Source organism: Spodoptera frugiperda, chromosome 1, assembly GCF_023101765.2.
Source record: "Spodoptera frugiperda isolate SF20-4 chromosome 1, AGI-APGP_CSIRO_Sfru_2.0, whole genome shotgun sequence".
Lineage (NCBI taxonomy): Eukaryota > Metazoa > Arthropoda > Insecta > Lepidoptera > Noctuidae > Spodoptera > Spodoptera frugiperda.
In genome coordinates, this window is record NC_064212.1 from 11,119,594 (window position 1) to 11,135,312 (window position 15,719).

General features: G+C 37.6%; 1 protein-coding gene across 1 annotated transcript in view; it reads left to right on the top strand.

Moving 5' to 3' along the window:
- Positions 1 to 15,359, top strand: part of LOC118273480 (dynein axonemal heavy chain 7) — a 31,487-nt gene extending 16,128 nt beyond the window's left edge. The window contains exons 32-73 of the mRNA XM_035590463.2: positions 51 to 233; positions 470 to 601; positions 703 to 816; positions 899 to 1,006; positions 1,118 to 1,315; positions 1,504 to 1,627; positions 1,695 to 1,870; positions 1,959 to 2,110; positions 2,177 to 2,324; positions 2,401 to 2,610; positions 2,694 to 2,869; positions 3,011 to 3,152; positions 3,335 to 3,448; positions 3,582 to 3,692; positions 3,775 to 3,963; positions 4,042 to 4,271; positions 4,358 to 4,583; positions 4,689 to 4,871; positions 5,724 to 5,949; positions 6,160 to 6,305; positions 6,433 to 6,628; positions 6,780 to 6,850; positions 7,240 to 7,397; positions 7,637 to 7,790; positions 7,877 to 8,010; positions 8,135 to 8,408; positions 8,537 to 8,678; positions 8,839 to 9,017; positions 9,102 to 9,265; positions 9,413 to 9,554; positions 9,663 to 9,729; positions 10,182 to 10,327; positions 10,407 to 10,559; positions 10,635 to 10,764; positions 10,845 to 11,086; positions 11,376 to 11,532; positions 11,779 to 11,945; positions 12,481 to 12,718; positions 12,852 to 13,003; positions 13,594 to 13,731; positions 13,912 to 14,055; positions 14,279 to 15,359. Coding sequence (XP_035446356.2) covers positions 51 to 233; positions 470 to 601; positions 703 to 816; positions 899 to 1,006; positions 1,118 to 1,315; positions 1,504 to 1,627; positions 1,695 to 1,870; positions 1,959 to 2,110; positions 2,177 to 2,324; positions 2,401 to 2,610; positions 2,694 to 2,869; positions 3,011 to 3,152; positions 3,335 to 3,448; positions 3,582 to 3,692; positions 3,775 to 3,963; positions 4,042 to 4,271; positions 4,358 to 4,583; positions 4,689 to 4,871; positions 5,724 to 5,949; positions 6,160 to 6,305; positions 6,433 to 6,628; positions 6,780 to 6,850; positions 7,240 to 7,397; positions 7,637 to 7,790; positions 7,877 to 8,010; positions 8,135 to 8,408; positions 8,537 to 8,678; positions 8,839 to 9,017; positions 9,102 to 9,265; positions 9,413 to 9,554; positions 9,663 to 9,729; positions 10,182 to 10,327; positions 10,407 to 10,559; positions 10,635 to 10,764; positions 10,845 to 11,086; positions 11,376 to 11,532; positions 11,779 to 11,945; positions 12,481 to 12,718; positions 12,852 to 13,003; positions 13,594 to 13,731; positions 13,912 to 14,055; positions 14,279 to 14,485 — 6,843 coding nt within the window. The 3' untranslated portion in view covers positions 14,486 to 15,359. The remainder of the gene's footprint in view (positions 1 to 50; positions 234 to 469; positions 602 to 702; positions 817 to 898; positions 1,007 to 1,117; positions 1,316 to 1,503; positions 1,628 to 1,694; positions 1,871 to 1,958; positions 2,111 to 2,176; positions 2,325 to 2,400; positions 2,611 to 2,693; positions 2,870 to 3,010; positions 3,153 to 3,334; positions 3,449 to 3,581; positions 3,693 to 3,774; positions 3,964 to 4,041; positions 4,272 to 4,357; positions 4,584 to 4,688; positions 4,872 to 5,723; positions 5,950 to 6,159; positions 6,306 to 6,432; positions 6,629 to 6,779; positions 6,851 to 7,239; positions 7,398 to 7,636; positions 7,791 to 7,876; positions 8,011 to 8,134; positions 8,409 to 8,536; positions 8,679 to 8,838; positions 9,018 to 9,101; positions 9,266 to 9,412; positions 9,555 to 9,662; positions 9,730 to 10,181; positions 10,328 to 10,406; positions 10,560 to 10,634; positions 10,765 to 10,844; positions 11,087 to 11,375; positions 11,533 to 11,778; positions 11,946 to 12,480; positions 12,719 to 12,851; positions 13,004 to 13,593; positions 13,732 to 13,911; positions 14,056 to 14,278) is intronic.
- Positions 15,360 to 15,719: the final 360 nt, after the last annotated feature.

Below are 15,719 nucleotides of genomic sequence, written 5' to 3' on the forward strand. Positions count from 1 at the left end.
CTTACAACTTATTAAAACTAACTAAGGTAAATTTCACAATATTGACCCAGGTTTCGCGATGTGGTATGATCTACTTAGAGCCTAAAGGACTCGGCTGGAAAGCTTTGTTGGAATCCTGGCTGAACGTGTTACCTCCCACTCTCCACATAGTCAATCGAAATCATATACGCAATCTATTCAATCGGTTCATGTCACCACTCCTCTGGCTTGTCGAACTTTCTGGATTAGTTAAGGTAAGGAATATTGTGTCTTGAAAATAGATAATAATGATTTTTTCTAGGTAATGCACGGCATATGTTCATTATGACCAAAATTTTTACCTTTACTGGCAGTAAAAGACTTAATGAACGGCAATCATCTGGTAGACTGTGAAACAGATTAAAGGCCATGAAACTGAATTGAATATAAAAATTTACGACTTAAAACTTAATTATGTATTATATTTCAAATGTATTAAAATTGGTTTTAGCAAATGTACGTAACGTCTCGAACTAACCTGGTTCAAGCGTGCATGTATCTCTTCGACTGCTTCATGGACGATTTTTATGATGAGAAGTATTTGGAAACAATATCGGATCTCGACATACGCGCCCAACTTGAGGTAAAATACGCGTTTCCTTTATCAAATCTTGTAACATTTGGATAAAGATTTCTTTCAAACAACATATAAATATGTCAACTACTATAAGTTTAAAATTCCAGGGTGTCTTTTTCTTCTCATGTATATGGTCTATTGGAGCAACATTAGAAAGTCCCGGTCGCCCTAAATTTGACTTACTCTTTAGAGGTCTGCTCGAAAAGGAATTTCCTGAAAAGGTATACGGAAATTATCAAGTTTTCTGTAATACATTTCATCTGAGTTTGTATTTTTTTACCAAAATTTTCTGGTTGCTTTCAGGTAAAAACTGCTCTGAACATGCCGAAAGAAATTGCTAAACCAGAAAAACAGTACATATTTATAATTCCAAAGGAAGGTTTGGTTTACGACTATAGGTTTATTAAGGAGGTAAGTTTTCAACCGGTTTTCGTAGTTCCTATAGTAAAAAAAATTAAAATTTTATTTGCAAAAAAATTAAAAATGTTATTTGCAACAACGATTCAATCGTAATATTTCTAGGGTAAAGGTAAATGGAAGCCATGGATGGACGATGTGCACTCTGCTCCACCAATCACCCGTGACACTCCTCCCAACCAGATCCTGGTTACGACGTTGGACAGCGTGCGATATCTCGCGCTGTTCAGGCTTATGGTGACGCACCACAAGCTAGTCATGATGGTTGGGCCTACCGGCACCGGGAAATCCGCTTATGTCATTGTGAGTATCTTATATATAATATATAAACTTAAATAATTGTCTATATTTGTAAAAAGGTAAAAATTAACAACTTGTTTGAATACCAAGACCTATAGTTATATGTTTATCAACTTTTGTATTGCTGTCTGTTAAAGTCAGTCACGAAATTAGTTGGTTAAATTTTTGACCGTTATAAAAAATATTTTCAGGATTTCCTAGTAAAGAGAGTTGATACTAAAGTGTATAAGGCTCTGATTATGGCTTTCTCGGCACAAACTAATTGCAATCAAACTCAAGATATCATCATGGGTAAAATGGATAAGAGGAGAAAAGGTAAAAGGTCGATTGTTAAATATGTGTCAATTTGCTACCGGAATACAATTTCTAACTTTATTACCAGGTGTATATGGTCCGCCTATCGGATGTTACGCGGTGGTCTTCGTCGATGACGTAGCAATGCCTCAGGCAGAGACGTATGGTGCGCAACCTCCCATCGAAGTGCTGCGACAGGGCATTGACCTGGGACTCTGGTATGATCGGAAGACTAACCTCGCGATGCACCTTATTGATGTTCAGGTGATAAAAGACTTATCTTTTTACGTCGAGTTTCAACAGTAATTTTATAGGTTTCTTATGATGTTATTTAAAACTTTAAAACTTTCAGTTTATGTGCGCCATGGGTAAGCCGATGCCTGGAGCTAAAATAATAACACCAAGATTTTCGCGACACTTTGCTTTCTTCTGTATCGACGAGTTTGACGATGAAACTCTGCAGACAATTTTCAGTAGGATTATGCTGTGGCATTTGGATACTAGGTTTGTATCATCAATTTATTTCTCATGTACCTTAATCCATTATTTATAATTAATGTTTTGTTCCAGGGGATTTTCAAAAGAATTTGATCCTTGTATCGAGGAAATAGTGAATGGAACGTTGGAAGTATACAAGGAATGTAAGATGAACCTACTCCCCACGCCATCCAAATCCCATTACACTTTCAATCTGCGAGATTTCTCCCGAGTCATATTGGTAAAGACTAAACAAGTATTTGTGCACAAAAATAAAATACGATACACTACTTTAAAGTTTTTACTTGTCTTATCAGGGTGTGTTGCTCTCGGTGCCTGAGGTAACGCCAGACTTGCAGTCAATAAAGCGTTTGTGGGTACATGAGTGTCTACGCGTGTTTAGTGACCGATTGGTGGAGGAATCGGACCGCCAGTGGTTCGTAAACTGTCTCCGCTCTGCCACCACTGCTCACTTGAACGATGACTTCGACAAAATGCTGAGCAGACTCGCTAATGCACCGGGTGAAGTAAGTCGTCATTTTAATGTTGTAGAATATGATGCAAATCATACAGGTGTTACAATAAATCAATCAATCAATATTTTCAACAGAAAATTACAGATCTACATCTACGAAAACTAATATTCTGCGATTTCGCGAATCCAAAAGTGGACACTCGCTTTTATATGGAGACTACCAATTTGGAACATTTGAACTCAACGGTTGACGCTTTCCTCGTTGAGTTCAACAATATGACTAAGAAACCAATGAACCTTGTACTCTTCACGTAAGAACTAGCTTCATTTTACATTAGCCACCATCTAAGCCATTGCGACTTTATATACAAGAGAAGGCAATGACAATAAAACTGTAAGTTTTTATCAGCAGTTGAATATGAGGATGTAACATCATTAATGTTTGTGTACAGATTTGCGATCGAGCACGTGTCTCGTATCTGCAGAGTGTTGACTCAGCCGCGGTCGCACGCGCTGCTGGTCGGGCTGGGCGGCTCGGGGCGACAGTCCCTCACACGACTTGCGGCACATATCAACGAGTATGATCTCTTCCAGGTCCGTCACAATTAACTATTACAATGCTTATTAGACTTGTTACAAAAGGACGCAACAGAAAAATCGTTAGGTCCTTTCTCGCACTCTCTTTCTCTCTCTCTCTCTCTCTCTCTCTCTCTCTCTCTCATCTCTCTTTAGATTGTATCACTCTTAGTGAAGTCCAATTATGAGATATTTTACAGGTGGAGATGAGTCGTACGTACGGTAAGACCGAATGGCGAGAAGACTTGAAAACTTTACTGCGTAAAACAAGTACACCGGATTTGCTCATGGTTTTCTTATTCATTGAGTCGCAGGTAAAACATAAAAATACTTATTTGTAATAGGTTGTAAAATAGCTAGAAGTAAGTCATACTATATGATACTCTATGATGATATATATTATGTATCTTTGAACTATACATGGTGATTTAAAACATAAAATTTTAGATCAAAGAAGAAGGATTTCTTGAAGACGTCAACAATATGCTTAACTCTGGAGAAGTACCAAATATCTTTAATACTGATGAGAAAGCTGAACTGTGTGAGAAAATGAGAGTTGTGAGTACTGTTAACAATCTTTTAAAATAAATTATATAGTTTTATGGTGTGTTGACTAAAATGTTAATTTATTTTTGGGCAGATCGATAGACAGCGTGACAAATCTCTTCAGACAGACGGTAGTCCAACGGCTCTGTATGCTTACTTTGTCTCCATAGTACGGGACCAACTGCACATTGTGTTGGCTATGTCGCCTGCTGGTACCTCACTGCGCACTCGCATTAGGAAGTTCCCATCACTCGTTAACTGCTGCACCATCGATTGGTTCCAGGTACGTCCCGATGTTTACTCGACTTGTAACTCCTACTGTGTTCATATGGTGTTCATTTAATATTTTTCTCGTAACCAGGAATGGCCACCAGATGCTTTGTTGGCAGTAGCAACTAGGTTTTTGAAAGACATAGAGCTGACCGATCTAGAACGAGACACAGCGATCAAGCTATGTCAAGTGTTCCACACCGACACTCAGGAGCTCACGAGACAATTCTTGCGTCGTCTCAAGAGATTTAACTATGTCACACCTACCGCCTACTTGGAGCTGATTAACATGTTCAAATCGTTGCTTACGAAGAAACGACTGTGAGTGCTTATATCTTATCCGTTTAACTATTCATTTAATTTATTGTACAAAAATAAGGTTTTCATCCTAAATCTCACGAAACTAGGGAGCTGACAACAGCAGAGAAGCGTTACTTAACAGGACTGGACCAGCTCGCTATTGCAGCCAAGTCAGTGGGAGCATTACAACAAGCATTGGAAGTATTGCAGCCCAAACTGGCTGCTGGCGCAAAAGCTGTGGCTGAGACCACAGCTATAGTGGAGAAAGAGAAAGAAGGAGTGGCGTTGGTTGAGGCTGAAGTATTAGTAGACCAGAAAGCTGCAGAAGAACAGGCCAGTATCCATCTTATTATACTAGCTTGGTTCAATGAGTAGATAGATATTTACGTTTTTCATTATTAAATATTCGCCATTATAATATAACTTTGGCGTCCATAGGCTCAAGAAGCCCAAGCTATAAAAGACGAATGTGACGCTGATCTCGCAGAGGCGATGCCAATCCTCAACTCCGCTCTTGCGGCGCTTGACACTCTCACTCCTCAGGACATCACTTTCATCAAGACCATGAAGAGTCCTCCACGTGGTATCCGCATTGTAATGGAAGCTATCTGCATATTAAAGGTAAAGAAATGTTTATTCCTCAGTCCTCCGATATGAAAATTGTTTCAGATAATCTGTTAGAAAGAAAAATTTAATTGTTCAGAGCCAGTATGGAATACAAAATTTTCTTAGGTACGATAAAAGATAGTGCATTTTGCAGTGTAATGTTTGCTTATCATGTTACTGGCTGTGAATGGTATGCATGGAATCATGATAGTTACGATAAATCTCAATAAGACTGAGATTAAATACTTAATACATTATGTATTTTCTAGCTTTCTGCCTGCGGCTTAGCACGCGCATTTAAAGGGGTTGGAGTCAGATTTAAAAAAAATATATACCTACTCGATTTTTTTGTTATTCAGAAATACTTGGCATCCCAAAATTGCAGTGTTCTCTATACAAACTTCCATCCTCCATCCGTTAGGGAAGTCGGGGGTTTTAAAGAGACAAAACGTTGCCTATGTCACTCACGATTCTTTCCAAACATCACTTAAAAAATCACGTCAATTCATCGCTCCGTTTACCATGAAAGACGGACAAATAAACAGACACATACACTTTTTCATTTATAATATTAAGTATGAATGTTTATTACTGATCACTGCATCCTTAACATGTAATATTGACTGAACATGTGATTCCATTATTTTATGTTTTACCGCTCTTCTAAAGGATGACCCGGTAAGTGGATTGCTTTCACACAAAGTTATGGCCGTTTTGATATTCACTTGCTTGTTTACACTGTGTTCTCACTACTTGTAGTTAGGTTTCGTTTAATGGTTTAAAATCACATATCAAGGTGTTTTATATTTGAAACTATCACAATTTTACGAAAGTCAACATAAACTTACGCTTGATAATTTAAAACAGGATGTTAAACCGGATAAGATTCCAAATCCATCGGGTGTAGGAACTGTCGAGGACTACTGGGGTCCGTCGAAGAAACTTCTGAACGACATCAAATTCTTAGAGTCCCTACAGAACTACGATAAAGATAATATACCTCCACCCGTGATGAAGAAGTTGATGACCACCGTCATGCAGGATGAAGGGTTCGTGCCTGAAAAAATTAAAACTGTGTCAGTAGCAGCAGAAGGTAAGTAAATGATACTTAATGAAGTCAGGTTATGGTTTAAACTATTTTGCAAACGATCCAAAGGAGTTACAGAGGAGGGGAAGTACCTACGTTAAGTCTGTTTCGACTGTTATTCAAACGTTTATGATTGTCGTTACAAATTAGTGAAGAGTTTCTGTATAACTGTAGAATATATAAATATTACTCTACCAATTTATCATAAAATAACAGGTATGTGCAAATGGGTAATTGCGATGACGAAGTACGACAAAGTTGCGAAGGTGGTGGCGCCTAAAAAGCAACGGTTGGCGGCTGCGCAGGCTGTCTACGACAAGGCCAGTGCCGCGCTCGCTGTTAAGCAGGCTCAGCTCAGGGAGGTAAGGAAATTGCTCAAAGCATATAAAAAGTCTAATACCTAAAAACAGTCTTGTCTATCACCATAATTAATAAATTCTTAATGGCAAATTATTACTTAGCAGTTTTAAGTATATCGTTTTGTTTTAGGTACAAGCAAAATTAAAAACTCTAGAAGACGCCTTGGCTGAACAAAGTCGTCAGCAAAAAATATTGGACGACGAGGTGATGGATTGCAGTAATAAATTGAAACGAGCTGAAATGCTTATAACTGGTCTGGGCGGGGAGAAGACACGATGGACGCAAATCGCTAAGGATCTCCGTGAAACATACAATACACTCACAGGTTAATAAATTTATCAATATACAATTTATTATTATAATATTCACTATCCTATTTTTTAAAGTGAAAGGTATTGCACATCGATATCTTACCCTAAAGACTGTGCATTGACGGCAAGGAATTTCCAAAAACACATTGTTATTTATAATTTCAGGGGACATTTTAATTGCTGCCGGCATCATCGCGTATCTCGGACCTTTTACAGCACAGTTTAGAAATGAACAAGTACGTAGCTTTCCTGATTAGAAAATCATTTAATAGTTGACTTTTCTATCTTAGTTGTTTTCTATGTAATTATTTGGATATTTTTATAATAAACTAGCAAACCTGGCGAACTCCGTTTCGCTACCATGTCTTTTTCCTAAATTTTTTTTTGCTATAAACCTCACGGAACCCGATACCTTTCCAACAAATGCAAAACCATGGAAATCGGTTCGTGCGTTCTGGAGTTATAGCGTCAGGAAGGAAAACCCGACTTATTTTTATATAATAGATTAATCGAAAATAAAAGGAAAAGTCGACAAACGTCGTATATATCTGCAAGCTTTTTTAATTCTCGTCCAAACAGCTAACTTTTTTGTTGTAAATTATTTTCAATCCTTTGTGTTTGTTAGATAAAAACATGGGCACAAGCATGTTCCAGCTGCGGAATAGTTTGTAAGCTGGATTACAGCTTAATTAAGGTGCTGGGTGAACCAGTCACCATTCAACAATGGAACATCGACGGACTGCCCGCAGACGACTTCAGTGTCGAGAGCGCAATTATCATCATGTATGTATGACACATCCTGTCAACTTAGGTCGCACTAACTCAATTTTATAAAACTGCCCACCGATTGAATCTTATTAAAAGTATTGAAATTGTATATGAAAAATATAGAAGTTAAAATACAACTCAGTAACTCTTAGACTAGGTACTAGTTCTGAATTTTTTTTTTTTTGTTGACCGGCACTTCCAGAATTGGCCAAAAAAGTATAGAGCCAAATTAAACTCCTTTGTCTATGATGCAGGACAGCCCGACGCTGGCCTTTGATGATTGATCCGCAAGGACAAGCCAATCGTTGGATCAAAAATATGGAGAAACCAAATAATATCTGTATAGCCCGTTTGACACAAGCCGACTTGGGACGTGTGTTGGAAAACGCAGTTCAGTTTGGACAACCGGTATGAAAAGGAAACACCTACAGTCCTACATGTATAAGCAGAAAAATGTATGTTGTTCAATGTAAAATTATTTTACTTGTTTACAGGTGTTGCTAGAAAACGTATTAGAGGAATTGGACCCCATGTTGGAACCTCTTCTTCAGCAACAAACCTTCCGACAAGGTGGTGCGTTGTGCATAAAAATTGGTGATACTATTGTTGAATACAGCAAAGACTTCAAGTAAGTATACAATACGTAAATGTAAAAAAATAATATAATTTACATTTAACTTGTAATTGAGCTCGATTACGCAATTACTTAAAGAGCCATGTGGAAAATTAAATGACAAATAAGCATTTTACAGGTTATATATAAGTACAAAATTAGCGAATCCGCATTACCTCCCGGAGGTAGGTGTACGAGTGACTTTGGTCAACTTCATGTTGGCTATGGATGGCTTGCAAGCACAACTGTTGTCTCGAGTGGTGGCCAGAGAGAGACCGGACCTGCAACAAGCCAAGACAGACCTCACCACCCAGGGCGCCGAGCATAGAAGGCTTCTACAGGAAATTGAGAAGAAAATATTGACAGTCCTTTCTACTTCCGAACATTTACTAGAAGATGAAGAGGCTGTCCAGGTAATTTATGAGTGAAATAGATACTGCTTGCGTAAATTATGTAAAAATATTGATTTTCTATTCGTTACACAACTGTTCGATGTAATTAACTATATTTTCCTACCTAACCGATTTTTGTACATGTTTAGATATTAAATTCCGCCAAAGAGACATCGAATGAGATTAAAGAGAAACAAGAGGTGGCCATGATTACAGAGGCAGCTATTGATGTTGCTCGTAATGACTACGTGCCCATTGCCGACCATTCTACCAATTTGTTTTTCCTTATTGGTAAGTTCAATACAACTCATACAAGAAATACGGAAGATATTTTATTGCTATCAAAAATATAAATTTTGCTATAACATATTATTAAATAAAAGCCTACTTAGAGGTGCCTGCGCAGGTCAGAATTAATGATAATATTTACGTGTATACGTATTTGCTACAGCTTCGTTAGCGCACATTGATCCGATGTACCAGTACTCGCTGGGCTGGTTCGAAGGCTTGTTCGTGGCGGCTATAGATAATACTGAGAAAGTAGAAGAGATTCCCGAACGTCTGACTATACTAAGGCGTTACTTCACATACTCTCTCTATGCAAATATATGCAGGAGTTTGTTTGAAAAGGTAAATTTCTAATTGAAAAAATATATTGCCAAGTAATTTCAAAAACTCTGATGCTATTTTACTATGTCTTTTCTATTATTACAGGATAAAATCGTATTTTCGTTATTGTTGGCTATCACGATTATGTTAGCAGAGAAAGATCTGAAAAGGAGCGACGTGATGTTCCTCTTATCGGGTGCACATCCCAAAAAAATAAAACCAAATCCAGTACAATTCCTCAGCCCACAAGCTTGGGCCGAGTTCAATGCGTAAGCTTCTTTGTAACTTCTTGTCTTCAATCTTCATAGTATGCAAATAAATAATAGAAAAGAATATTTATAAATTATAGAAAAAAGTATTACTTGATATTACTTAGTACGTAGTGATACTTAAAAAAAATATTTTGAATTCCGCAGACTGAATGAATTTCCCAAGTTCCATGGTATTTTGGAGCACTTTCTAGACAACGTCCACAGATGGGAGGATTATTGTGATACACCTGATCCACACGATCAACCGTTACCAGCACCTTGGGACCAGAAACTTGATGTTTTTGAGGTATGATGATAGATTAAAAATGCATTAATTTGGCTAGTTGTTTAATATCTTGTATTGGCGATTTTTACCCTATAATATCAATATAAAACCATTCTTATACATTTACAGAAAATGTGCGTTTTGCGTTGTATGCGTTTGGATATGATGGTACCCGCTGTACAAAACTATGTTGCAGGTAAGTAATTAATCATTTCAATAATATAGCTTTTAGAAACGTACAGGTAGGCGCAAACGGCCACCGACCCTAGCCACCGGTGGCTGTCGCACTTTTGAAACAGTGTCAGAAGCGAGCGATAGCCACCTTTGTTCGGAAGCCGGCCACATTTTATAATCTCTGCTGCACGTCTTACGATGGACTCTGTCACGGAAAGTTTGCTTGCGCTATTGTCAATACGCAGATGACTTAGACCAAGCCGCCACCGGCTACATTGGATACATCCAATGTTAACTGGTCCTACAGTAAAAGATAAAGTATGTCTTGTGTGATCCGTAGTGACCATAAGTGGTGAGTCGTGGACACTTTGTAGCAAGTGGCTGCCACCGGGTACACGGGTGCGGTGGCTGTCGTAGACCAAGGTTGGTGGCCTGGTTGCGCCGACCCTTAATTATTGTCACTATTGTTTTTAGTTAAAATGGGGCGCAAATTCGTGGAGCCGCCTCTTTTCGACTTGGCGTCTTCATACTCGGACTCTCACTGCTGCATACCTTTGTTGTTTGTGCTGACACCGGGTTCTGATCCTATGGAGACACTGCTCAAGTTTGCTGATGACCAAGTAATTATTTTCTATTCATTTGAATATACAAATGTTATCGTAATAGTATTCCTTACTTTAATGTAATAAACGTTATCAGGGCTTTGGATCTTCGCGCTTATTCTCGCTGTCTTTGGGTCAAGGGCAGGGGCCTATCGCAGTGAAGCTCATTGAAGAAGGCGTCCGTAGTGGCACATGGGTGGTATTGCAAAACTGTCACTTGGCTAAAAGTTGGATGCCAACGCTTGAAAGGGTAAAAACGACACAATAAAAATATTTCTGCTTCTAAATGTTAATTGCTTATTACTATAAAAATGTATTTGTCCAGATCTGTGAAAGTTTGACTCCTGATGCTACACATCCAGACTTCAGACTTTGGCTGACGTCATACCCTGCTGATCACTTTCCTGTGTATGTGTTACAAAATGGTGTCAAAATGACCAATGAACCTCCCAAAGGTAATATTTGTTCCTTGAATTATAAACATTTGTATTGAAAGATAGAATAATAACGATGTTATTTTTGCCATCAAATGCAGGTTTGAGAGCAAACGTCGCACGTTCATATAGTAGCGACCCTATTAATGACCTCGAATGGTTTGAGGGCAACAAGCAGACGGAGATCTTCAAAAAATTGTTGTTCGCACTGTGCTTTTTCCACGCGGTGGTGCAAGAACGACGACAATTCGGCCCTCTGGGGTGGAACATCAGCTACGAGTTCAACGAGACTGACCTCAGAATTAGCGTGACGCAACTTTATATGTTCCTCAATGAGTATGATGTAAGTGCCAAATAATATTGTATTTACATTCGGCGCAAAAATGCGGAGTGTTATAGTTTTGGTGTATCTATAGCATTGTAAGTCCTGAATGAATGAACTGATTTGAGGTTTGGTTTAATTGAAAGTCTTGTTGTTGTTGATATTTTTAGATGGAAATTCAAACAAAAAATTTAATCATTAAAAGTCAATGGGCAGTAATAGCTTCATACAGTTTTCCGAGTCGAGATATACATTTTTAAAGGCTCTATAAAGTAAAATGATATTAACTTAACTGCATTTTTTTTATCAGGACGTTCAGTTCATAGCGCTGCGTTATCTAACAGGCGAGTGCAACTACGGCGGTCGTGTGACCGATGATTGGGACCGACGCACACTTAACACGATCTTATATAAGTTTTACAATCCTAAAGCTATTGAAGAACATAATTATGCATTGGACCCATCAGGTAATTTATTGTGTTTCGACATAATATTTAATTTTACGATCACCGTAGATGTTTAAAATCGTGCTTGCGTATGTATTATACACTGTTACATTTTGTCTTAAGTATAATTGACCTTTCTTTCAACGGCGACAGGCAAAAGACATTGAACCAAAGCATCCCTGAGTGACGTGCGTAAGCCATTTCGGCATTAATTATTTTAGTTTTTCTGCATGTTCTTCAATTATGAATGTTATGCGTATTTGACAGGCGTGTATTACATACCAACACTGAAAGAGCACAATGAATTTGTGAACTTTGCGCGTTCACTGCCGGCCGCAACACCACCAGCTGTGTTCGGCTTCCACACCAACGCAGACATCACCAAGCACTTCCGAGAAGCTGAGGAGCTCCTTGATACAGCTATACTCACACAGGTCCCAAAATATCTATTAACTTGAAAACACTGAACGCTAATAAAATGTAGTATAAGTATTTGCAATTATTTAGTTACGAAACTATTGGTATTTAGATGGAATGATTCCATGAACTATTTTTGGTTAGTACTTAATTTATTAAAGTAAATTGAATGTTAGTCATTTTATGTACAAAGATTTAAGGATTATTGTAACTAACGTAATCTTATGTTTCGTTATTGTACTTTCATTATAAAATATCATGTTGTATTTTTTATGTTTCATTACTTACTGGGGCAACTTACAGGACCGTACGGTAAGACATTCATATTAGTTTGATTTATTTAGTTTTTTCATCATTTAATATAGTAACAAAATTTTGTATTTTTATGCTTAAAAGGATTTGGAGAAAAAATATCAAGTAAGTTACTTTTGTCTAGTAATTTTATTGTATTCTACACTGACATGATTTAATCACTGCACGTTGATTTTTTATATTCTTTATATACTAGATGGTACTATTGGTCAATACTAATTATTGTCAAATATGAAACAGGATTCCGCGGCAGCCGGAGATGCGGAAATCACACCTGAAATGCAGGCGATGGCCATCGCTGAAGATGTATTAGCTCGCTTGCCCGACAAAATCCTGTCGGGGCCTTCCCATGAGGGGGACATCAAGCCGTCTGACATGACGCCCATGTCTATCGTGGTCATCCAAGAGGCAGCGCGATACGACCGATTGGTCAAAGTCGTAAGGTCCAGTTCCAGGGCAGTGATAGGCGCTGTGCAGGGTAAGTTATTTGTTTATAACATTTTTTTTTAAATGAATTAAAAGTTGAATACACAATATGGCTGACTATTTCTTATCGCGGAATATTATTGTGTGTCGGGTTTTATTATATTTTACACGTTATTTTAATACAGGTGTGAGCGTTCTGAACGATATAACAGAGGAAGTGTTGACGAGTATGGTGCGCGGCCGCATCCCCGCGCTATGGGCAGGCAAAAGCTATCCCTCACTTAAACCTTTCGCCTCCTACTTTGACGACTTGTTGGAGAGGCTCAAATTCTTACAGGTAATATAAATGTTACACGTAAAATATACAAGGATTTCTTGTAATGGTCTAGCCATTGATATCATCGACCCTATAGAAAATACGATAAAGCTTTGAGATATACAGAGCGGGGATATGATGAGAAATTTAATGTAATCTCAAGGTTTCTTAGTCATAACTTTCAAATATAGTCATTCAGCAAACCAGACGAAATACGCGAGTAGGTACTACCTACCGCTTTCCTTTTCAAATACATTGTGATTCAGAATATTCTTGGAACCGTGCCCGCTTAATACTCATGCACGCGTGCACATACACATCTGAGTCTGAAGCCAGTCGTGTGATACATCCACATGAGTGACCCACGCAAATGGTGGCTGCTTTTATTTCGGTACTGCGTTATGAATATGAAAGTATTGCGACGAAATTATTTAGTATTTTGATTATAGGAACTTATGAGGGTATTACAAATAGTACCATCGCATTTTCCGCAGTGTGTTCTGTAATGAACTTTAGAAAAGATAATGAAAGTCTTATTCCAAAGGATATTTAGCTGAAATGCTAAAAAAGTTAAAGGGGAACTTAATATCTGTAATACTATTTATTATCAGCACTGGCACGAGCACGGCCCGCCGACGGTGTTTTGGTTGTCTGGCTTCTACTTCCCTCAAGCGTTCCTCACAGCCGCCCAGCAAAGCTACGCGCGCAAGTACAAGATACCCATCGATCAGCTCGCCTTCCACTACGAAGTAATTAATATCTTATATTAGACACCTAATATTATAATTTCCCAACCATTTTAAAACATTATTACTGTTTGATTAAACTTGTTTAATTTGTGTAAAGTTATTCTCAACTTGTTTCACTTTTTCTCTGCTATACAGTATGTTATCAATACGCAGAATTCACAATTTTGCTCTACTGAATAGGTGCAGAAACAATTTGAGATTGACGAGCCCCCACCAGAAGGCGTGTACATTCGCGGTCTGTTCATGGAAGGTGCGCGATGGAACATGGATAATATGGTCGTCGATGAGTCCATACCTAAGATACTGTACGACGAGTTCCCACCGGTCAGTATGGCATACCAATTGAACTTAGTTAATCTGAATAATGGAGTTAGTATTAATAATTAATGTTAATCTATCTATTTACTTAGCTTGGCGTCATACAGCCGAAATTAATAACCGATATAAATCAACTGACGAATCAATCTCTGTCGTAAAAGTGCACATTCTAGAAGTGTAACAAACTAATATTAATAAAAAAGTATATCAAGCAATCGTTTACATATAGGTCTGGCTAATTCCACTAAAACGCGAAGATGTGCCGACGGACGTGTTCTACAACTGCCCTCTATACAAGACTGGGGCCAGACGGGGTGTGTTGTCCACTACGGGACACTCTACCAACTACATCCTCTTCATGCTACTGCCTACTGAGATGGAACCCGATCACTGGATTATGCGAGGCGTGGCTCTGCTTACACAACTACCTTTCTAGAACATTTAACGAAATATAGCTACATTAAAATGTATGTATACGCGATCGCGTAATTTTTGATCTTTACCATTTTTCATTTAATGGTTGCTCTTGTTTTGTTTTCTTAGTTGTCACCGCAAATAGTTGTCCCTTTCTGCATTTTTGACTCATCATTTTCTATAATCGACTTTACCTATACATCTCAAGCACTTTGTCTATCGACATGGCATGATGTTGCTTTTGCCAAAGATTTTGACTTACTTTATTTTCGTTGTGGTTACGAAGTTTAGTAATATTGTAACGTCATTTATTATGTCCTTTTATTTTGTCAAAATAATTATACAATAAATTATGAACATTATAAATGTTAATTTAATATGAAAGATGTTTATAAGAAGACAAAACTATCATGGAAGTTGTTTTTATGTTATTTTTAAGTATGGTACTTTTGTCGTAATTCGGTCTAGTCACCTAAGAAATAATGATTGAGTTATTTATAATTATTAAATAGTTAGCTTTTTCTTTGTATGAAGTTGGATGTCTATCCTGTTTTAGTTTTAATATACAGAAATATCGTGTGGTTTTTTGAGGGGGATTAATCATTCTGTGTCTTCTCCCGCCTTGGCTGAGGCGAGGAAGAGTGACAAAGGCTAAAAACCACCTCGTTCGTACTTCTGCTTTCGAGCCCCGGGTGACAGCCCGCTAGGTCTTTCGCAGCTACGAGTCTTGTGATATAATTTTCAGAATTATTTTTTTGGCAACATTTTTCAGAATTATTTTTTTCCTATCTAATTAATTGTGGGCATACTTTGTCATGTTTATTTTAAAAGATCATGGAAAACGTTTCCATGACAATTTTAAACTTCTAAGTACTTGTTTTTTATTATATTTGGTATAGGATCATTTGACATCGGGAAGAGGGAAATTTTCAAAATAGGCTTTATTGGGGCATAGGCCTTATTTGGTTAGGGTACTATATATTTGGTATAGAAAATAATATTATGTTTAATTTTTCATTAGTTTATTCTCCATTTATATTTTATTTTTAATAAATGGCTTAAATTTTTACATGTTGTTTTAAATATTTACCGCACCGTGGTTTATTAAAAATATACTTATGTAAGTAGTTTCCAATTTGATATTTCGTATTCTATAATAAACTTACTATAAGAACTGAATCTCATACTTCTTCTTTAGCATAATTTTCGGAAAATGGGGCTCGAAGTTTGTGCGTCACGAACCTAATAATATAATA